Source organism: Chrysemys picta, chromosome 16 (assembly GCF_011386835.1).
Source record: "Chrysemys picta bellii isolate R12L10 chromosome 16, ASM1138683v2, whole genome shotgun sequence".
In the NCBI taxonomy this organism is placed as follows: Eukaryota; Metazoa; Chordata; order Testudines; family Emydidae; genus Chrysemys; species Chrysemys picta.
Genome location: NC_088806.1, coordinates 1,057,865 through 1,079,007, shown reverse-complemented (window position 1 = coordinate 1,079,007; position 21,143 = coordinate 1,057,865). Strand labels below are relative to the sequence as shown.

Below are 21,143 nucleotides of genomic sequence, written 5' to 3'. Positions count from 1 at the left end.
GACTGGCTCCTCCCCCTCCCCCAGAGCTGGGACCGCACCACCCCCAGCTGCCATTGGCCCCTCCCCCCCAGATGGGACCAGCCCCTCCCCCCAGCTGCCAGGCCCCGCCCCCCCGAGCTATAACCCGCCCCTCCCCATCTCACTGAAATAGGTCCTGGGTGCAGGGGGCTCCGGGGAGGTGGGGGGCAGAGCCGCTCCCCCCTCCAGCCTCAGTGCTTCGAAGGGGTTACCTGGGCGGGAGGGAAAGGTGGGGTTAAGGTGGGGACAGGAGCCGGCGCCCCCCAGAGGGGACAGGCCCCCGGCCCCCCATGCTCACCGCTCTGCAGCAGGCCGGGTCTCCAGTCCTTCTGGCCCCCCAGCCCCACGCCATAGTCGGGGGCCCGGACCAGCATGCTCTCGTGGGCCCAGTACCCCCGCGTCAGCCCCCGGGCGGCCAGGAACCCCTCCCTGTTGAACCCGTCGCTGGTCACCTCTGCAAGGGAAATGGGGGGCCGGGACCCCCCGATAAAGTCCGGCTCTGTGCACCCCCACATTTCCCACCCGGAGCCCCCCCCTTCACGTGCCCAATGCCTCCTGCCCCATGCCCCCCTTCCTTTCCCCTGCCCCAGCGCCCCCTGCCTGGTGCCCCCTTCCCTTCCCAGCCCCCCCACCGAGAGCCCCCCTGCCCAGCACCCCCTGCCCAGTGCCCCCTTCCCTGCCCAGCCCCCCCACCGAGAGCCCCCCTTCCCCTGCCCCAGTGCCCCTGCCTGTGTAGATCAATCTCTGATAATTTTCATATGACTTTACATTGTGCCTCTTCATATAACCTTGTGGTGGGTCTACCCACGTGTGACCTCTGTTTTCATGGACTTTGTATCAAAGCCTCATTTAGAAACTTTGCATTGCCCTTGGTATAATATTATAGCCCCTAAGGATAGAATAAGATAGAAGAAAAATTTCTGTTTGCTAGCAGTAGAACAAGAGCTCTCCCCCCCCCCCCTCTTAATCAATTGCCCTGTTGAATGAATGAGGTGTGGATGAGCAAGGCAGGAAGGCAGCACCTCCAGACAGCCTCAACTGTTGGAGAGGGGCTGGGAGCCAGACCCAAGAACAATAAAACGTGTCAAGTGGGCTCATTAAAGACAAGCAGACATACTGACGGCCTGGGGGGGTTAGAAGCAAGCTCCTTCTTTTGGAAACACCCTCTTTGCAGCATTGGGACAACACTCAAAAGAAAGCAGCACAAAGGACCAATGGACACAGACACAGAGTTTGAATCTGGTATAGATTTGCATAAGAGGAAAGCTGCTATAAAAGTGAGGTGTCTTGCAGAGGACCCCGGGTCTCGTCTTGTCAACATGGGAGCATCGATCCGGATCGGCAGAAGCCCGGCTCCACCCCCTCCCCCATCTAACTCACCTGGCCAGTGAAGTTAAGGGGAGCAACTAATTGGTAACAACAAGACGGAGTGTGTTTGTGTGTGTGTGTGAGTGTAAGTGTAATATATGCATATGATACAGTGTTAATGAATACATGTATCACTAATAAATGTGGCGTTTTGCCTTATTCCCCCGGAAAAGATCCTGTGCAGTACTTTAAGTACAACACCTGGTGCCCCCCAGTGGCCTCTCCCTGCCCAGCCCCCCCACCTGGCAACCCCCCCACCCAGAGCTGCCCCTGCCCAGGGCCCCCCATGTCCCCCTGCACCCCACCCCCAGTGCACTACGGCCCCGTCCCCCTGCCCCCCCCGCCACGTTCCCCTGCCCAGGGCTCACCAGCGGCGAAGGTGAAGGGCAGGTCGGCCAGCTGGCGGGCGCGGGCCATGTACCCGGCCATGCGGGGGCACCAGGCCCGGTGGGCCGCGTCCTCGGGGCTGCGGGCCCAGTCGGCCGCCCGGCACCGCTCGGAGCAGTACAGCACGGCCCGGCACTGCTGGCTGGGGGGGACAGGACAGATAGGGGGGCTCAGAGCTAGCCTGCGGCCCCCTCAAACCCTGGCCCGGGCACAGGCCAGGGGGGCGGGCAAAGGTCACCCCGGGGGGCTGCAGGGTCCCGCCACCACCACCCCGCGCTCACCACGGCACCAGCCGCCCGTGGAACCCGTGTCTCTTGCACACGTGACAGGCTCGCACGCGCATGGAGGGCAAGGTGAAGGTGGGTTTCGGCCCCCAGCCCCTCATGGGGCCTGGGCTCAGTCTGACCCCCAGCCGGGGCAGCAGGGGCTCCAGTGACCTGTGGGGAGAGGCAAGGGGGAGGGGTCAGTGAGGTGGGGGATGGGCACGCAACCCCTCCGCCGCCCACCCGCTCACACTCACTTGTGCAAGGTGGGGTCCCCCACGGCCAGCAGCCGGGGCCGGCGGGGCTCCCCCCCGCCCATTGGACAGGCCATGCTCTGGCAGAGCAGACCGAGCGCCAGCTGCTCCAGTGGGGGGGGTGTGGACGGCTTGGGCGGGGCCCCGGCCCCCAGCTGGAAATCCAGGCCCATCACCGTGCCGTGCTCGTCTGTAACCAGCAGGAGGCGCTCCACATGCACCAGGGCCTGGCCTGGGGGGAGGGGGGCAGAGGTGAGACCGGCGGAGGGCGGGGTTCAGAGCCCTGGGTGTGGGGCAGGGGATAGGGAGGGGCCCAGCAGGGGTGGGAAGATAGGGGGATGGGCAGGGGGGTGCCCGGGGAATAGGGGGTGTCTGGCAGGGTTGGGGGTAGGGGGCCAGGCAGGAAACCCCACAGGAACGGGGGGGCAGATGGGGCAGGGGAGGGGGCAGACGGGGGAGCTCCACGGGGATGGGGGCCTGGTGGTGGGATGGAGGCAGGGGCAGGCAGGGGAGGGGGGCAGACGGGGAAGCCCAGAGAGGGGCGGGGGGCTGGGGAGAGGGGCCCAGGCAGAGGAGGGGGCAGATGGGGGAGCCCCATGTGGGACAGGAGGCTGGGGAGAGAGGGGCAGGCAGGGGAGCCCCACGGGGACAGGCAGGGGAGGGGGCAGACGGGGGAGCCCCGAGGGGGGTGGGGGGCTGGGGGGTACCTGTCTCCGGCCCCTCGTCCTCCTCGTCCAGGCTCAGGAAGGTGACCGCCCGCTGCAGGTCCCGCAGTTGCAGGGCGTCCTCCCCGCAGAGCCGCCCCCGGGGCTCCCCCCGGACCCCCCCCGGCAGCGCCAGCCCCAGCCGGGAGTTGGGCAGCATGTGCAGCAGCCAGAGGGCGGGGTCGGGGGGCAGGCGCCGGACGTGCCCCTCCTGGCGCCGCTGGTGCTGCCTGTCCCGGGGCCCCCCGGCCTGGGACCGGTGCCAGGCGAGCAGCAACTCGGCCAGGTCCAGCACCTCAGCCCGGTACCCCGTCACGAACTCCATCCTGGGGGGCGGGGGGGTTAGAGCAGGGAGCCCCCCACACCTCCACCCTGCACCCCCAAACCTCCACCCCGGTACCCCGTCATGAACTCCATCCTGGGGGGCCAGGGGGTTAGAGCAGGGAGCCCCCCAAACCTCCACCCCGCACCCCCAAACCTCCACCCCGGTACCCCGTCACGAACTCCATCCTGGGGGGATGTGGCCGGTTAGAGCACGGAGCCCCCAAACCTCCACCCTGCGCCCCCCCATTACCCCCCAACTCAGTACCCCGTTCTGAATTCGTTCCTGGGGGGCTGAGACACCCCCTAGCCCCCCGTTCCCCAGCCCACCTCCTGCATCCCTGTCCTTGACCCCCATCCTAGCACCCCCCCCGGCACTCCTGAGTAAAGTCCTCCCAGATTCCTGGACCCCAACCCCCTGGACCCCCAGATCTGCCCGTCCCCCCCCCACTGCTGCCCCCCACCCCCTATAATAACCCCAATCCAGCCCTCCCCCCATCTCCCCAGCTCCCCCCCCCGTACCTGCTTCCTCCAGCTGATTTGAAGGTAAATACCCCGGGCGCCCCGAGATTCCACTGTGACATCACGGGGTTCCAGCTCCCCAGGGATACCCTCCCCCGCCCTGCCCCAGCTCCCACCACCCTGAGATCCCGCCCCACTCCCCCGGGGCGCCCCAGGGGCGAGTGCCCTGCGCTGCCATCCCGGATGCCTGGGTCCCATCTCCCCTCCCCAGGGGCGAGCACCCTGCGCTGCCGTCCCAGATGCCTGGGCCCCATCTCCCCTCCCCACCGTCCCCCTAGGATGAGCGCCCTGCTCTGCTTTCCCGGACGCCTGGGTCCCATCTCCCCTCTCCAGGGGCGAGCGTCCTGCTCTGCTCTCCTGGACACCTGGTTCCCATGTCCCCTTCCCAGGGGTGAGCGCCCTCCGCTGCCGTCCCGGATGCCTGGGTCCCATCTCCCCTCCCCAGAGGCGAGCACCCTCCGCTGCCGTCCCGGATGCCTGGGTCCCATCTCCCCTCCCCAGAGGCGAGCACCCTCCGCTGCCGTCCCGGATGCCTGGGTCCCATCTCCCCTCCCCAGAGGCGAGCACCCTCCGCTGCCGTCCCAGATGCCTGGGTCCCATCTCCCCTCCCCAGAGGCGAGCGTCCTGCTCTGCTCTCCTGGTTGCCTGGGTCCCCTATTCCCAGTGAACAGTTCGCTCTCCGCTTCTCTACATAATATTTAATGCCCCTTCGCCCTCCTGCCCCTCCCTCCCAAAGTGTTGGCCAATCTCAGTGGCCAACGTAGCCATCCCCGCCCACAATCCTTGGCGGCGGCGGCTCTGTCCTCTTCCCAGCATGCCTTGTGTCTCGCTCAGCCCAGCCACCTCCCCAGAGCCAGCCCCAGGGAAAGGCCCAGGGGCCGCCACGGGCAGGGGCGGGGGCCTCCGGCGACCTCCGGCTCTGTCTTTTGGGGGGCGGAGCCCAGACTGGTGGGGGTGGCCTTCTGGGGCCTCAGGGGTCTCCCCACTGCTGCGGTGGCCTCATCCATCCAGGCCCGGTAGTTGGCCACGCGGGTGTAGACGCCCGGACGCTGGCGCCTCCCGCAGCCCCGGCCCCAGCTCACGACGCCCACCTGGTACCAGGGGGAGCCCTGGGGGGCCTGGCACTGCAGGGGCCCCCCGCTGTCACCCTGGAACGAGAGAACGAGTCAGCCAATGAAGGAGGAAAACGAACCAGCAAGAAACCGAGAGGCTGAACAAAGGAAGAAATGAATCAAGTAATGAGCGAGGAAAGCAGCAAATGAGGACGAGACTCAACGAGCGAGAAAAGCAGGAAACGAACGAGAGAACGAGGCGACGAACGAGCAGATGAGTCAATTAACAAACTGACAAGGGGGAGAAAAATGGAGAAAATGACTCAATGAATGAACAGGCGAGAAAACAAACCAACGAGAAAAAGGAGGCCACGAACGAACTGACGAGAAAAGGAGTCGGGGACAGAAGGAGAAAACGAACGAAGAAACGAAGGAGAAATGGAGGCAATGGACGAGCATCGAAGGAGAAGCCAGGTCACCGAGAAAGCGAAGGAACGAGACGCGGGCTGAATGGACGAAGGAGAAAACGCAAGAACGCGCCAGCGAGAACCAACAAACCAACCAGGGAGGAAGCAAAGGAAGCGACAGAGGAAGGAGGAAAGACACGAGGGAGGAAGGAGGAAGAAAGGAGGAGACGCAGAGGAGGAAGCGATGGAGGAAGGACAGACCCGGAGGAGGCAGCCAATGAAGGAAGCAGAGGAGGACAGATGCAGAGGAAGTGGTAGAGGAAGGAAGCGACGGATGAAGGAAGCGAAGGAGGAAGAATGACAGACGCGGAGGAGGCAGCGAATGAAGGAAGCGGAGAAGGAGAGACGTGGAGGAAGCGAAGGAGGCGCCGGAGGAAGCAAGGGGGGAAGGAAACGAGGGAGGAAGGAAGTGGAGGAGGAAGGAGGAGTGATGCAGAGGAGTCAGCGAATAAAGGAAGCGACGGAGGAAGGACAGACATGGAGGAGGCAGCGATTGAAGGAAGTGGAGGAAGGAAGGAAGCGACGGAGGAAGGAAGTGAAGGAGGAAGCGAGGGAGGAAGGAAGCGAAGGAGGAAGGAAGCGACGGAGGGAGGACAGACGCAGAGGAGGCAGTGAATGAAGGAAGTGGAGGAAGGAAGGAAGTGATGGAGGAAGCAGAGGAAGGAAGGAAGCAACGGAGGAAGCGACGGAGGGAGGACAGATGCGGAGGAGGCAGTGAATGAAGGAAGCGATGGAGGAAGGAAGCAACGGAGGGAGGAAGCGACGGAGGGAGGAAGGAGGAAGGAAGAGAAGGAAGCGACAGGAAGGAAGGAAGTGAAGGAGGAAGCGACGGAGGAAGGAAGCGACAGAGGAAGGAAGCGACTGAGGAAGGAAGGAAGCGAAGGAGGAAGCGACGGAGGGAGGACAGACGCAGAGGAGGCAGTGAATGAAGGAAGTGGAGGAAGGAAGGAAGTGACGGAGGAAGCGGAGGAAGGTGGAAGTGACAGAGGAAGGACAGATGCGGAGGAAGCGAAGGAAGGAGGAAGCGATGGAGGAAGCGGAGGAGGGAGGACAGACGCGGAGGAGGCAGTGCATGAAGGAAGTGGAGGAAGGAAGGAAGCGACGGAGGAAGCGACGGAGGGAGGACAGACGCGGAGGAGGCAGTGAATGAAGGAAGTGGAGGAAGGAAGGAAGTGACGGAGGAAGCGATGGAGGAAGGAAGCGAAGGAGGAAGCAATGGAGGAATTGACAGAGGAAGGAAGGAATTGGCGGAGGAGGGAGGACAGACGCGGAGGAGGCAGTGAATGAAGGAAGTGGAGGAAGGAAGGAAGTGACGGAGGAAGCGGAGGAAGGTGGAAGTGACAGAGGAAGGACAGATGCGGAGGAAGCGAAGGAAGGAGGAAGCGATGGAGGAAGCGGAGGAGGGAGGACAGACGCGGAGGAGGCAGTGCATGAAGGAAGTGGAGGAAGGAAGGAAGCGACGGAGGAAGCGACGGAGGGAGGACAGACGCAGAGGAGGCAGTGAATGAAGGAAGTGGAGGAAGGAAGGAAGTGACGGAGGAAGCGATGGAGGAAGGAAGCGAAGGAGGAAGCAGTGGAGGAATTGACAGAGGAAGGAAGGAAGCGACGGAGGGAGGACAGACGCGGAGGAGGCAGTGAATGAAGGAAGCGATGGAGGAAGGAAGCAACGGAGGGAGGAAGCGACGGAGGGAGGAAGGAGGAAGGAAGAGAAGGAAGCGACAGGAAGGAAGGAAGTGAAGGAGGAAGCGACGGAGGAAGGAAGCGACAGAGGAAGGAAGCGACTGAGGAAGGAAGGAAGCGAAGGAGGAAGCGACGGAGGGAGGACAGACGCAGAGGAGGCAGTGAATGAAGGAAGTGGAGGAAGGAAGGAAGTGACGGAGGAAGCGATGGAGGAAGGAAGCGAAGGAGGAAGCAGTGGAGGAATTGACAGAGGAAGGAAGGAAGCGACGGAGGGAGGACAGACGCGGAGGAGGCAGTGAATGAAGGAAGTGGAGGAAGGAAGGAAGTGATGGAGGAAGCGACGGAGGGAGGACAGATGCGGAGGAGGCAGTGAATGAAGGAAGTGATGGAGGAAGGAAGCAACGGAGGGAGGAAGCGACGGAGGGAGGAAGGAGGAAGGAAGAGAAGGAAGCGACGGAGGAAGGAAGCGACGGAGGAAGGAAGCGACAGAGGAAGGAAGCGACTGAGGGAGGACAGACGCGGAGGAGGCAGTGCATGAAGGAAGTGGAGGAAGGAAGGAAGCGACGGAGGAAGCGACGGAGGGAGGACAGACGCGGAGGAGGCAGTGAATGAAGGAAGTGGAGGAAGGAAGGAAGTGACGGAGGAAGCGATGGAGGAAGGAAGCGAAGGAGGAAGCAATGGAGGAATTGACAGAGGAAGGAATTGGCGGAGGAGGGAGGACAGACGCGGAGGAGGCAGTGAATGAAGGAAGTGGAGGAAGGAAGGAAGTGACGGAGGAAGCGGAGGAAGGTGGAAGTGACAGAGGAAGGACAGATGCGGAGGAAGCGAAGGAAGGAGGAAGCGATGGAGGAAGCGGAGGAGGGAGGACAGACGCGGAGGAGGCAGTGAATGAAGGAAGTGGAGGAAGGAAGGAAGCAACGGAGGAAGCGACGGAGGGAGGACAGACGCGGAGGAGGCAGTGAATGAAGGAAGTGGAGGAAGGAAGGAAGTGACGGAGGAAGCGATGGAGGAAGGAAGCGAAGGAGGAAGCAATGGAGGAATTGACAGAGGAAGGAAGGAATTGGCGGAGGAGGGAGGACAGACGCGGAGGAGGCAGTGAATGAAGGAAGTGGAGGAAGGAAGGAAGTGACGGAGGAAGCGGAGGAAGGTGGAAGTGACAGAGGAAGGACAGATGCGGAGGAAGCGAAGGAAGGAGGAAGCGATGGAGGAAGCGGAGGAGGGAGGACAGACGCGGAGGAGGCAGTGCATGAAGGAAGCGGAGGAAGCGACGGAGGAAGGACAGACGTGGAGGAGGCAGCGATTGAAGGAAGTGGAGAAGGAAGGATGCGACGGAGGAAGGAGGAAAGACGCGGAGGAGGCAGTGAATGAAGGAAGCGGAGGAAGCGACGGAGGAAGGAAGTGAAGGAGGAAGCGGAGGAGGAGGAAGGCAGGAGGAAGTGAAGGAGGAAGCGACGGAGGAAGGAAGCAACAGAGGAAGGAAGTGACTGAGGGAGGACAGACGCGGAGGAGGCAGTGAATGAAGGAAGCGGAGGAAGGAAGGAAGTGATGGAGGAAGCAGAGGAAGGAGGAAGCGACGGAGGACGCGGAGGAGGGAGGAAGCGACGGAGGAAGGAGGAAAGACGCAGAGGAGGCAGCAAATGAAGGAAGCGGAGGAAGCAAAGGAAGTGAGGGAGGAAGGACAGACATAGAGGAGGCAGCGAATGAAGGCAGCGATGGAAGCAGAGGAGGAAGGAAGTGACAGAGGAAGGAAGCGACGGAGGAAGGAGGACAGACGCGGAGGAGGCAGTGAATGAAGGAAGCGGAGGAAGCAAAGGAAGCAAGGGAGGAAGGACAGACATGGAGGACGCAGCGAATGAAGACAGCGACGGAAGTGGAGGAGGAAGGAAGTGACGGAGGAAGGAAGCGAGGGAGGAAAGACAGATGCGGAGGAGGCAGCGACGGAGAAAGCGGAGGAGGAGGAAGGCAGGAGGAAGCGACGGAGGAAGGAAGCGACAGAGGAAGGAAGGAGGAAGCGACGGAGGAAGGAAGCGACTGAGGAAGGAAGGAGGAAGCGACGGAGGAAGGAAGCGACTGAGGAAGGAAGGAGGAAGTGAAGGAGGAAGTGAAGGAGGAAGGAAGCGACTGAGGGAGGACAGACGTGGCAGAGGCAGCGAATGGAGGAATTGACAGAGGAAAGACGGAAGCGACGGAGGAAGCGGAGGAAGGAGGAAGTGAAGGAGGAAGCGATGGAGGAAGGAAGCGAAGGAGGAAGCAACGGAGGGAGGACAGACGCGGAGGAGGCAGTGAATGAAGGAAGCGGAGGAAGGAAGGAAGCGACGGAGGAAGGAAGTGAAGGAGGAAGCGGAGGAGGAGGAAGGCAGGAGGAAGTGAAGGAGGAAGCAGAGGAGGAAGGAAGCAACAGAGGAAGGAAGTGACTGAGGGAGGACAGACGCGGAGGAGGCAGTGAATGAAGGAAGCGGAGGAAGGAAGGAAGTGATGGAGGAAGCAGAGGAAGGAGGAAGCGACGGAGGACGCGGAGGAGGGAGGAAGCGACGGAGGAAGGAGGAAAGACGTGGAGGAGGCAGTGAATGAAGGAAGTGGAGGAAGGAAGCGATGGAGGAATTGACAGAGGAAGGAAGGAAGCGACGGAGGAAGCGGAGGAAGGAGGAAGCGATGGAGGAAGAACAGACGCGGAGGAAGCGAAGGAAGTGACAGAGGAAGGACAGACGCGGAGGAGGCAGCGAACGTGCGACCCCAGCATGGAGGGGAACCTCCAGAAGCCGCCGCGGGAACGGGGCAGACGGGGGGAGCGAAGGACGAACCACGGGGGGTCCCCTGTCCAGGGCATGAGGGTGTCGGGGGATGACGGGGGGGAGTTTGGGGCCCTGTGGGGGGGCCTGCGCCCTGGGGTGGGGCAGAGGTGGGGTTTGGGGGAGGGGCTGGGAGGAATGGGGGGGCCTGGGCGGGGGAGGGGCTGGGGGGGGTCCCCACCTGGCAGGCGTCCCGGCCGCCCTCCTCGTGCCCGGCGCAGACCATGTTTTGGGTCAGGGCCCCCATCCACCACATGCAGCGCAGCCAATCGACGATCCGCACGCCAGCCTCCCGCAGCGCCCCCGACACCGTCTCCTGCCCTGCGAGAGACGACGCTGCAGCCCGGCCGGACCCCCCTGCGAACCCCCTGCCGGAACCCCCCGCGGCCAGATTCCCCCCAGCCGGATTCCCCCCCAGCCATGGGCCCTGCCAGCCCCCTGCAGCACTCCCGACACCGTCTCCTGCCCTGCGAGAGACTACGGTGCAGCCCCGGCCAGACCACCCCCAGAGAGACCCCCCCCAGCCATGGGCCCCCCCAGCCATCGGCCCCACCCCCTCCGGCCTGACCCCCCCCAGCCAGACACCCCTGGAGAGACCCCCTCCTCCCCAGCCCCCTCCCAGCCCCGCCCCTGCTCCCCCCGGCTCAGGCCCACCAGGTAGCCCCGCTCACCGTACTCCGTGGTGCCCCACCCGGCCACATAGCAGCTGCCCCACTGCCCGTCGTCCTCGTCGGCCGGCTCCCCGGGGAGGCAGACGAGGCCGAGACCCCGGCCCGGGGGCAGGGGGCGGCTCAGCAGCAGCAGGGCCAGGTCCGAGTCGTAGGTGCTGCGGCTGTAGCTGGGGTGGGACAGGATCCGTCGAACCCGCCGGGTGACGCCGCCCATGCCCAGGGTCACGCTGCCGGCCGCCACCATCACGTCCTGGGGCCTGGGCACAGGGATAGCGCCCCTCACTCCCGACCCACAGCCCCTGCTAGCCCGGCCCTGCCCCCCCCAGCTCTGCCAGTGCCCCTCACTCCCGACCCGCAGGCCCTGCCAGCCCAGCCCTGTCCCCCAGCTCTGCCGGTGCCCCTCACTCCCGACCCGCAGCCCCTGCCAGCCCAGCCCTGCCCCCCCCCAGCTCTGCCGGTGCCCCTCACTCCCGACCCGCAGGCCCTGCCAGCCCAGCCCTGTCCCCCAGCTCTGCCGGTGCCCCTCACTCCCGACCCGCAGCCCCTGCCAGCCCAGCCCTGCCCCCCCCCCAGCTCTGCCAGTGCCCCTCACTCCCGACCCGCAACCCCCTTACCGGGTGTCGTGGAAGCAGTGGGCTGCGCTCAGCACCCACCAGGAGTGTATGACGCTCCCCCCACAGAAGTGGTGCCCTTGGGTCTGGAGACTCACAACCCAGGGCCATTCCCCAGGGCGGCTTTTCTGCCCCCCGATGATGCGGGGTGCGGGGGAGAGGCTGGGGCTGTCGTATCCCGGCCGGAAGCCACAGCCTGGGGAGACAGAGCCCCCGTTAGAGACATTTGCCCCCCTCTCCCTGCCAGCCCCCACTCCCCTCCCAGAGCCGGGGAGAGAACCCAGGAGTCCTGGCTACCAGCCCCTTTGCTCTGACCCACCAACCCCCACTCCCCTCCCAGAGCCGGAGAGAGAACCCAGGAGTCCTGGCTCCCAGCCCCCCCTGCTCTGACCCACCAACCCCCACTCCCCTCCCAGCGCCGGGGAGAGAACCCAGGCGTCCGGGCTCCCAGCCCTTCACATGCCACATCTCCACCCCCCTGTTCCCGTTCACTGGATGACATCACAGCGCCACATGTGTGACATCAGAAGCCTCCGTGACATCACACGCCATCAAAGGCTGGAGGGGGAGGGGTTGCCCTGTGACATCGACTGTAGGGAAGGACCCGTCCCCCTTCCAGGGCAGGGGGGGAGGGTATGATTGGGGCAGGGGCACCTGTCCATCCCCCCCGGCACCCACCTGTCGCCCAGATGCCCGTGGCCCCAAGGAGGAGGAGCTCCAGCAGTCGCCACGCTGCCATTGGCTGCCCCCCAGCAGCGGGAGAGGCGGTGGGTGGGCACAGGGGGAGGAGCTGCCTGCCGTGATGTCACAGTAGCGCCAGCGATGACATCACAGTGATATTTAAAGGGCCATGCGCATACATCCCTGGCCCCGGGGGGCTTCTTCGCCCCGCATGTCCCCCGCCCCAGAGCAAGGGGGCCCAGCTGTGGGGGGCTCAGAGGTGCGGGCCCAGGCAGGGCTGGGGCCCTGGGAGAGACAGCAGGTCCCCAAGAGGGGCCGTCGCATTGCAGGGAGACCCCCCCAGGGCTGTGTGGAGCCGAGAGAGAGCACGTGGGGGGGGGAATATGGGGGTCTGGGACAGGGGGTTTAAGTGTTTTTAAAAAATCTGCCTCTATCGTAATGTTCAGAGTCGCAGGACGGACTCCCAGCCTGGCCCCCAGGCACTCGGCCTCCAGTTCCTGCTCCCCATGGCTTCCGGGCATTAATGGTCGCTGCCCGGCCAGCTGGCAGGTCTCCCCCGCATCCCCCAGGCCGTGGCATTCCTCCGGGGACAGGTCATGGGAAAGTTTCCAAAAGCTGCACATTCCTCTCCCACCCCTGACCCGGCGCCCGGGCGGGGGGATCGGCTGAGTCCGAGGCACGCAGGATGCCGTGTGACCGGGGGGGGGGGTTTCCCCATGTTGTGTGGCATGTGACTCTCACTGGTTTGTGTGCCTCAGTTTCCCTGCTGCAGGCCCCTGCTGCTGCTAACAACCTCTGTCCTATGCCCATGGCTCCTAACCCGGCCCTTGGCAGCTTTCCAGAGCTCACAGCGTCTGGCCCAGCGCGACAGGAAACCACAATGCTTCCGTTCCTCACTTCGTTTTAAACGCAACCCGGGTTTGGACAAACTCCCCCCACCCCCCAGCACAATGGAGGCCTGGGTCCCCTCACCCCTGTCCGCGTCCCTCCCTCCCGGGCCTGGCTCTGGGGATTGGGGGTCACAGACAGGGGTAAGGGGTCGGTAATGATGCTGGTTCTGGTGGGACCCAACTGAGAGCCTCAATCCAGGACAAATCGCTCAGAGCAGGGCAGACCCCGCCCAAGGCTCGGGTCCTTTGCACACCCAGCACCAAACCAGCCAGACAGAGAGGACTTTGGTCTCACCCCACTGGCGAACCACACGTCACACCAGCAATTCCCTTAGACACTCCAGTTTCCCAGTATCACCACCAGCGCCACTCGTTATGGGGATGAATGGTTATGAAAACCAATACCCCAGTAAAAGAAAAAGGTTCTCCCGATCCCAAAGGACCAAGCCCCAGACCCAGGTCACTAGACAAGTCAGATCTTCCCCACAAGCCAATCCTTTAGAATCTACAATCTAAAGATTTATTCATAAAAGGAAGAAATATCGCTGAGAGCTAGAATTGGTTACATGGAATCAGTTACGTACAGTGATGGCAAAGTTCTTGGTTCAGGCTTGCAGCAGCGATGGAATAAACTGCAGGTTCAAATCAAGTCTCTGGAACATCCCCAGCTGGGATGGGTCCTCAGTCCTTTGTTCAGAGCTTCCGTTTGTAGCAAAGTCCCTCCAGAGGTAAGAAGCAGGATTGAAGACAAGATGGAGATGAGGCATCAGCCTTTTATAGTCTCCTCCAGGTGTAAGAACACTCTTTGTTCCTACTGTGGAAAATTACAACAAAATGGAGTTTGGAGTCACATGGGCCAGTCACATGTCCAGGCGTGACTCAGTTTTTACAGGTGGTAGCCACTGCCCACACGCCATCCTGAACACCCCCAGGTAGATTTCTTATCTGGATTGGAGTCTCCCAAGATCCATTGTCTGTTAAGTGTTTCTGGATTGGGCCCTTAACTTGCAAATTCCTTTCTCAAGAAGCCGCCCCAATGCTTCACTGCGGGTACTTAGAGTCACACACCTTGAGATACGAGCGCAGAGCCAACATTCCTACCGTCAACTACAAAACCAATACACACACCCCCCAGCACACCACAACCTCTCCACAAACACCTCGCACGACAACCTTTGTACAGCACCTGCTGCAAATATACAACAGTGGTTGCAACAGATGGACACAGATTCTGTCAATAATGTCGCAGGGGAGCACAAGGTAAAAAAAATGATAGTGGGTAGAGCACACAGGTGTGCTTCACGGGCCATTCCGTGCCTCGGTTTCCCCATCTGTGAAGTGGAGCTAACGAGACCCACCTGCTTTATAAAGTGCTTCGAGATCTCCAGACGGGAAGGGCTGTATCCGAGCCAGAAGATCTTCTAAGCTCGTCCAAGCCCGGCAATGTTCATCTGGAGAAATCTACAGCCACATCAATAAACGTGCTTCGCTCTGGCGAAGCCCCTGGGCCAGCCCAAAGCGGCACCAAAGTAGAGATTACTGCGTGGGCCCGGCTCCCGGATGGGACAAAGGCTCCGCTCTCCAGGAAGAGAACGAAAAATGCAAACCATAAGGAACGTTGAGGTTTTCAAGCCAGATTTTGCAGCCCCCAGAAAGTTAACGGAGCAAATAATTAAGCAATCAGTTTGCAGACATCTTGAAGATAATAGCTGATGAGTAACAGTCAGCATGGATTTGTCCAGAACAAATCGTGTCAAACCAACCCGATAGCTTTCTTTGACATGATAACAAGGCTTGTGGCTGGGGGGAAGCGGTAGATGGGGTATATCTTGATTTTAGTAAGACTTTTGATACTGTCTCGCATGACCTTCTCATAAACAAACTAGGGAAATACAACCTAGATGGAGCTGCTATAAGGTGGGCACAAAACTGGTTGGAAAACTGTCCCCACAGAGTAGTTATCGGTGGTTCACAGTCATGCTGGAAGGGCATAACGAGTGGAGTCCCGCAGAGATCGGTTCTGGGTCTGGTTCTGTTCAATATCTTCATCAATGATTTAGATAATGGCCTAGAGAGGACACTTATAAAGTTTGTGGACGATACCAAGCTGGGAGGGGTTAAAAGTGCTTTGGAGGATAGGATTAAAATTCATAATGATCTGGACAAACCGGAGAAATGGTCTGAAGTAAATAGGATGAAATTCCATAAGGACACTGTCACGGCGTCCCCGGGCGATGCTCTGGAACTGCTCCCCACAAAGCCAGGCAGGACTTTGGGGAGCCTCCTCTCCCTCGGAGCAGACTGTCTTCAGGGCAAGACGCTCACATGGCTTCACCTCCTGGGTCTCTCCTGGGAGCATTCAGCATATGCCCCTCTGTGCACTTCCCACAGCGAGTCCGCCCCGGCGGGGTCCTGGGGAAGCCAGAGGGTCCTGCACCCTCACTTCGCAGTCAGACGTGACTCTCAGCCAGCCAGTAACACAGAGGTTTATTAGATGACAGGAACACAGTCTAAAACAGAGCTTGTACATACAGAGAACAGGACCCCTCAGCTGGGTCCATTTTGGGGGGCAGTGAGCCAGACACCCCCATCTGCCCTCACTTCCCGTCCCCAGCCAGCTCCAAACTGAAACTCTCCAGCCCCTCCTTCTATGCTGAGTTCCTTTCCCGGGCCAGGAGATCACCTGATTACTTTGTTCTCCCACACCTTTAGCATCCTCTTGCAGGGGGGAAGGGCCCCGGACATCAGTTGCCAGGAGACAGAGTCGGCCATTTATGTACACCGGCCCTTTGCTCTGCAGCAATCTCACCCCCTAGAGACTTAAGAACTGCATAGGGGAAACTGAGGCACCCACACAGTATTCAAAGGAAACATTAAGAACAGTCCCACTTCCTCACAGACACATGCAAAGTTCTCCATTGAGGAGGGAACAATCAGTTGCACACATACAAAATGGGAAATGACTGTCTAGGAAGGAGTCCTGCGGAAAGGGATCTGGGGGTCAGAGAGGATCACGAGATAAATATGAGTCAACAGTGTAACGCTGTTGCAAAAAAAGCAAACAACATTGTGGGATGTATTAGCAGGAGTGTTGTAAGCAAGACACGAGAAGTAATTCTTCTGCTCTACTCGGCGCTGATTAGGCCTCAAGTGGAGTATTGTGTCCAGTTCTGGGCCCCACATTTCAGGAAAGATGTGGACAAATTGGAGAGAGTCCAGAGAAGAGCAACAAAAAAGATGAAAGGTCTAGAAAACATGAGCGATGGGAGAAGATTGAAAAACGTGGGTTTGTTTAGTCTGGAGAAGAGAAGACTGAGAGGGGACATGATCACAGTTTTCAAGTACATAAAAGGTTGTTACAAGGAAGAGGGAGAAAAATTGTTCTTCTTAACCTCTGAGGACAGGACAAGAAGCAATGGGCTTAAATTGCAGCCAGGGCGGTTTAGGTTGGACATTAGGAAAAACTTCCTTTCAGGGGGGCTAAGCACTGGAATAAATTGCCCAGGGAGGTTGTAGAATCTCCATCGTTGGGGATTTTTAAGAGCCCTCTGGACAAACACCCGTCAGGGCTGGTCAATACCTAGTCCTGACTTGAGTGCAGGGGTCGGGTCTAGAGACCTCACGAGGTCCCTTCCCGTTCTCTGATTCTCTGATTTAAATCGCTTTAAACCAACCCGACCTGCGAACTCCCCTTTGGCTCCCACCCCGCCCCAGAATGTCTCTGCTAATCTGCCTCCAACCCCAGCCCCCTTCGCCCCCATGAGGGTGTCTCTTTGCCCCCACACGCACCAGGCAGGGAGTCGGTCAGGCTGTGGGGGAAACAGGTTCCAGCCCCTTCCCGGGGGAGGGGAAAGAGGGGGGCTAGAGAGAAGATTGGGGGGCCCAGCTGCCGAGCTCCAAACCCCACGCACCCAAGGGCGCGTTTTCTCGCCGCTCTCCCCAGCTGGCCAATAGCCACTTCTGCAGCCGTGTTAGTCACAGAAAAGCCCCAGGAAACAAAAGCGAGAACATGCAACAAAAACAACTCAACAGCCCCCCCCCCCTCCAGCCCCCCCGGGACTATTTAGAGCAAAGCCAACAAGCGACCGAGACCAAGATCCCGTTTCCCCTCCCGGATCCCCCGTCCACGTTCCCACGGGCTGCAAAGCCGAACTGTCTTTAAATCCGTTGAGGTCTTTTTGGAGGGGGGAGGGGGGGGTCACTTTTCCTGTGACTTTTCTGCCCCCACCTGAGGCACAAAAGCCATTCGGCTCTTAACGAACCCAAGGGCCAATTCACACGGAACCGCGAGATGCACAACGCCCCCAAACCCGGCGTTTCCCCGCAGCGAACGCCAAGGTGCGAAGACCCGGGTGGGGCAGGGCCATGTCCCCCGCCGGGGAAAGGCGCCGGCTTCCCTGGGCCACGGGCCATGGGGTGGCCTGTCCCGAGCCGGGGAGGTTGGAGTCGGGGGGAGCTGCAGGGAGCCGGGGGGGGGGATTGGAGCCAGGGGGGGGGCCTGCAGGGAGCCGGGGGGGGTTGGAGTCGGGGGGGGGGCTGCAGGGAGCCGGGGGGGATTGGAGTCGGGGGGGGCTGCAGGGAGCCGGGGGGATTTGCAGGGAGCTGGGGGGGGATTGGAGTTGGGGGGGGCTGTAGGGAGCCGGGGGGGGGATTGGAGCCGGGGGGGCTGCAGGGAGCCGGGGGGATTGGAGCCGGGGGGGGGCTGCAGGGAGCCGGGGGCGGGATTGGAGTCGGGGGGGGGGTGCAGGGAGCCGGGGGGGATTGGAGTCGGGGTGGGGCTGTAGGGAGCCGGGGGGGCTGCAGGGAGCCGGGGGGGTTGGAGCCGGGGGGGGGCTGCAGGGAGCTGGGGGGGGGATTGGAGTCGGGGGGGGCTGCAGGGAGCCGGGGGGATTTGCAGGGAGCTGGGGGGGGATTGGAGTTGGGGGAGGGCTGCAGGGAGCCGGGGGGGGATTGGAGCCGGGGGGGGGCTGCAGGGAGCCGGGGGGGATTGGAGCCGGGGGGGATTTGCAGGGAGCCGGGGGGGGGATTGGAGCCGGGGGGGATTTGCAGGGAGCCGGGGGGGGGGATTGGAGCCGGGGGGGGCTGCAGGGAGCCGGGGGGGGGATTGGAGCCGGGGGGGGGCTGCAGGGAGCCGGGGGGGGGGATTGGAGCCGGGGGGGGGGCTGCAGGGAGCCGGGGGGGGGGGATTGGAGCCGGGGGGGATTTGCAGGGAGCCGGGGGGGATTGGAGCCGGGGGGGGGGGCTGCAGGGAGCCGGGGGGGGGAGTTCCCAGGCAGGGACCAGGACGCGCCGCCCCCGCCCCGCCCCGCCCCGCGCTGCTCGGAAAGTCCCCGGGCGGCTCAAAAGTTCCCGGTGCCTGGCGCGGCGGGCGCAGTTTCGGTTCGTGCCCGGCCCCATGGCAGCGCCCCCCCGCCTCGGAGCGACCCTCCTGTTGCTGCTGCTGCTGGCGGCCCCCCCGCCGGGTAAGAGCCCCCCCGCTGAGCCCCCCCCCGTCCCCAACTGCGCCCCGCGCCCGGCTCCAGCTCCCCCCCGGCTCCCCGGGGCTGGGGGGGCACCAGGCTGAGACCCGCCCCCGCCCCCGCCCGCTGAAGGTTCTGGGCTAAACACCCCCCTACTGACCCCCATATAGCCCCCCCGCTGCCATCGGGGGGTGTGACCCCCCCATCCGCTCCAGCTGGGACCCCCGATCTCTCCCCGGGGGACCCCCTGTGCCCAGTGCCTGACCCCTAACCCCAAGTGTCTCCCTCCCACAGGCGGGGGGAACGAGGGGGGCGCGCTCGGGCTCTGCAAATGCCTGCGGCTGACGAGCCCCCCGAGCCGGCTCCAGGACCTCGCCGACAAGGTGAGGGGCCACCAGGCCTGCGGCCAGCACCTCGTCCGGTACGTACCCCGCCTGCCCCCCGCTGCCCAGAGCACCCCCAGTGCCTGGTGCTGCAAATTCCCGGCCCCGGCCCCCTCCCCCCGCATCCCCCTGCCAGCCCCCCATCCCCACAGCCCCCCTGCCAGCCCCTCCCCCTGCCAGCCCCCCCATCCCCACAGCCCCCCTGCCAGCCCCTCCCCCTGCCAGCCCCCCATCCCCACAGCCCCCCTGGGGCCGGGCCTTCCATTTAGGTGATCTAGGCGGTCGCCTAGGGCGCCAGGATTTGGGGGGGGCGGCAATTCTGCGGTGGGTCCTTCACTCGCTCCGGGACCGGCCGCAGAATTGCCCCCGCCGACCGGGAGTGCGGCAGGACCCCCGCCTAGGGCACCAAAAACCCTGGTGCCGCTCCTGCCTGGGTCCTCCCCACCGCCCTGCCGTGGGGCCAGGCCGGACCCTCCCCCCTCACTTCTCCCCCCTGCCCCCCAGGTTCGAGCTGCCCCGGGGCCAGATCTGTGGGCTGGCCAGCGCCAACTGGGTGACCGAGCTCCGCCGGCTCTGGGAGAAGAAAGGTGGGTCCGACCCCTCCCCCCAACCGCTGCCACCCCCCTGCACAAAGGGGGTGCCCCTTGATGGAGCTGGGATTGGGGGGTCCCCATCCACGGCTCTGGGGTTGGGAATAGGGCACACGGGGGAAGGGGGCTGGATCCTACAGCTTCCCCGCGAGCGGGCGGGGGGGCGGGTCTGATGGGCACGGGGGGCACACGGGGGAAGGGGGGCTGGGTGGGGTGGGCAGGGCAGAGATGACAGTGGGGTGCTGGGGGGTGGAGCTGACTCTGTTGGGGGGCAGGGGGGCCCAGACCCCCTCGTCTGGCCCAGCCAGGTCAGTAACTCACCGTGTCCTGCAGAAGCCGGACGGATTGATGCCCGCCAAGGGGGTGGGGGGCTGGCCCCAAACCCCACCAGCACGCCCCCCGCCCCCCAACGCCCACCCCCCCATGCCCAGCACGGCCCGACCCCCGGAGCCCCACGAACCCACAGACGGACCCCCAGAGCTGCACGGACCCACGGCCAGATCTCCGGAGCCCCACGAACCCACAGACGGACCCCCAGAGCCGCACGGACCCACGGCCAGACCCCCGGAGCCCCACGAACCCACAGATGGACCTCCAGAGCCACACGGACCCACGGCCAGACCCACAGATGAAGCCCTGACCACCGGTGAGCTCACAGCTGTGATCCCCCAAGGGGGAGGGGATCTCTGCACCGCCCCTGGTTTCTAACCCCCTCCCCCTTTGTCTTGCAGACCCCGTTGGGGGGCCCGGCCTGGCGCCCTGGCAGGGGGAGGGAGCAGGCGACGGGGCCCCCCCGGGGCAGCCCCGTCCCTACCTCCCGGCGGTGCTGGTGCTGTTGGGCATCACCTTGCTGCTGGTGGGGGCCCTGACCTACGTGCTCTGCCGGAGGAGCCGGCGGCCCCCCCGGGGACCCGCCCCCCCCCCACAGAGACCCAGGTAAGTGGGGGCAGCGGGGTTAGGGGGCTCTGCTTCCCTGGGGGGACTGGCTATTTACCCCTGGCTCTGTGCCCCCCGGCACCCCCATAGCCGATCCACCCCCCGTCCCTGGTCTGTGCCCCCCACGTTCCCCCCCACGGCCAATCCACCCCCCATCCCTGGTGTGTGCCTCCCATGTTCCCCCCCCACAGCCGATCCACCCATCCCTGATCTGTGCCCCCCTGCACCCCCTGGACCCAGGGCGTGGGGGTTTGTTTCCCCTCCCCATTTACCCCCCCCCCACGCCCACTCTCCTGCTATCCATGGGGAGCTCCCGGAGCGGGTCCTGGCCATGCTGGGTTCGGGGGGACCTCAGTTTGCTCTTACCCCCCCCTGTTTTGTCCCCCCCCAGGCACCGGGACGCCGTACTACCCCCTGCGAGCTGGGCTGACGGATGGCGCCACCTGTCGGCTACCCCCACGAATGGACCCCAGCACCCCACTGATTTCTTGGGGGGGTGGGTGGAGGGTGATGGTATGCAGGGGAGAGGGCTTGGGGGTCTAATGCCCAGCCGCCCCCTCCACTTGATGAAGGACCCCGACTCTGGGGGGGGGCCCCCGCAGAGCTGCCCCCCCCCGCACTAAGCTAATCGCTAACCACAGACGAGGTACTCCAGCTCTGGGGAGACGCCAGCCCTGCCCCCGCCCCCCAGAGCCCCCACTAATTTATTCCCTGGAAGAGCTTAAATACAGATGTTTGTACAAGGCTGCGGCTGGTTATTCATGGGGGGTGGGCATGGTTTTGGGGGTCCCTGTATTTGTGCCGGGGGCGGTTCTCCGAGGCTTTCTCTGTGGGGGGGGGCACCTGGAACTGGCCTGAACCCCCAGCGTGCAAGGGGCCCCTCCCCCAGAGACGGATGGGGGGGCAACTCTGGAGAGAGGAACCCCCCCATCCCCCCCCGGCTACCAGACATTTTCACTTCCTCTGTGCGGAGGCCGGAGCGGGGGCGGGATCGGTGAGGAATCAGGATGTGTATGTGTGGGGGGGGGAGGAGTGAGATTTACACTGTGGGGAGACCCACACGGGGGGGCTCCCTCCTCCCGCACTTCCAGGCATGG

The 21,143-nt window shown here is 63.3% G+C and overlaps 3 protein-coding genes and 1 pseudogene across 4 annotated transcripts in view; 1 reads left to right on the top strand and 3 right to left on the bottom strand.

Moving 5' to 3' along the window:
- MED11 (mediator complex subunit 11) overlaps positions 1-21,143 on the bottom strand; it is a 25,924-nt gene that overhangs the window by 2,512 nt on the left and 2,269 nt on the right. The gene's annotated exons all lie outside the window — the stretch shown is intronic.
- LOC135976032 (zinc finger MYND domain-containing protein 15-like) lies at positions 1,702-3,433 on the bottom strand. Its single transcript, XM_065570380.1, has 4 exons — positions 2,998-3,433; positions 2,294-2,522; positions 2,055-2,210; positions 1,702-1,915 (listed from the first exon to the last, which is right to left on the bottom strand). Exons 1-4 carry the CDS (start codon positions 3,317-3,319, stop codon positions 1,702-1,704), a joined length of 921 nt encoding a protein of 306 aa, XP_065426452.1. The 5' UTR covers positions 3,320-3,433.
- On the bottom strand, positions 4,613-17,137 carry LOC112061165 (serine protease 55-like; annotated as a pseudogene).
- On the top strand, positions 17,978-20,789 carry CXCL16 (C-X-C motif chemokine ligand 16). Of its 2 annotated transcripts, none has more exons than XM_065570525.1 (6): positions 17,978-18,140; positions 18,432-18,520; positions 19,025-19,107; positions 19,444-19,756; positions 19,842-20,046; positions 20,438-20,789. In XM_065570525.1, exons 1-4 carry the CDS (start codon positions 18,074-18,076, stop codon positions 19,457-19,459), a joined length of 255 nt encoding a protein of 84 aa, XP_065426597.1. In that variant the 5' UTR covers positions 17,978-18,073; the 3' UTR covers positions 19,460-19,756; positions 19,842-20,046; positions 20,438-20,789. The 2 variants fall into 2 exon arrangements, with proteins under 2 accessions (XP_065426597.1, XP_065426596.1); XM_065570524.1 differs by having other exon boundaries at positions 17,980-18,140; positions 18,432-18,558.

Excerpts from the sequence above, each read along its gene's own strand:
- LOC135976032 (XM_065570380.1), bottom strand. The coding sequence starts at position 3,319 with ATGGAGTTCGTGACGGGGTACCGGGCTGAGGTGCTGGACCTGGCCGAG. Across the intron at positions 2,211-2,293 it reads GGGGACCCCACCTTGCACAA|GTCACTGGAGCCCCTGCTGC; the intron begins GTGAGTGTGAGC and ends CTCTCCCCACAG. Across the intron at positions 1,916-2,054 it reads CACGGGCGGCTGGTGCCGTG|CCAGCAGTGCCGGGCCGTGC; the intron begins GTGAGCGCGGGG and ends TGTCCCCCCCAG.
- CXCL16 (XM_065570524.1), top strand. The coding sequence starts at position 18,074 with ATGGCAGCGCCCCCCCGCCTCGGAGCGACCCTCCTGTTGCTGCTGCTG. Across the intron at positions 18,559-19,024 it reads TGCGGCCAGCACCTCGTCCG|GTTCGAGCTGCCCCGGGGCC; the intron begins GTACGTACCCCG and ends CCTGCCCCCCAG. Across the intron at positions 19,108-19,443 it reads CCGGCTCTGGGAGAAGAAAG|AAGCCGGACGGATTGATGCC; the intron begins GTGGGTCCGACC and ends CGTGTCCTGCAG.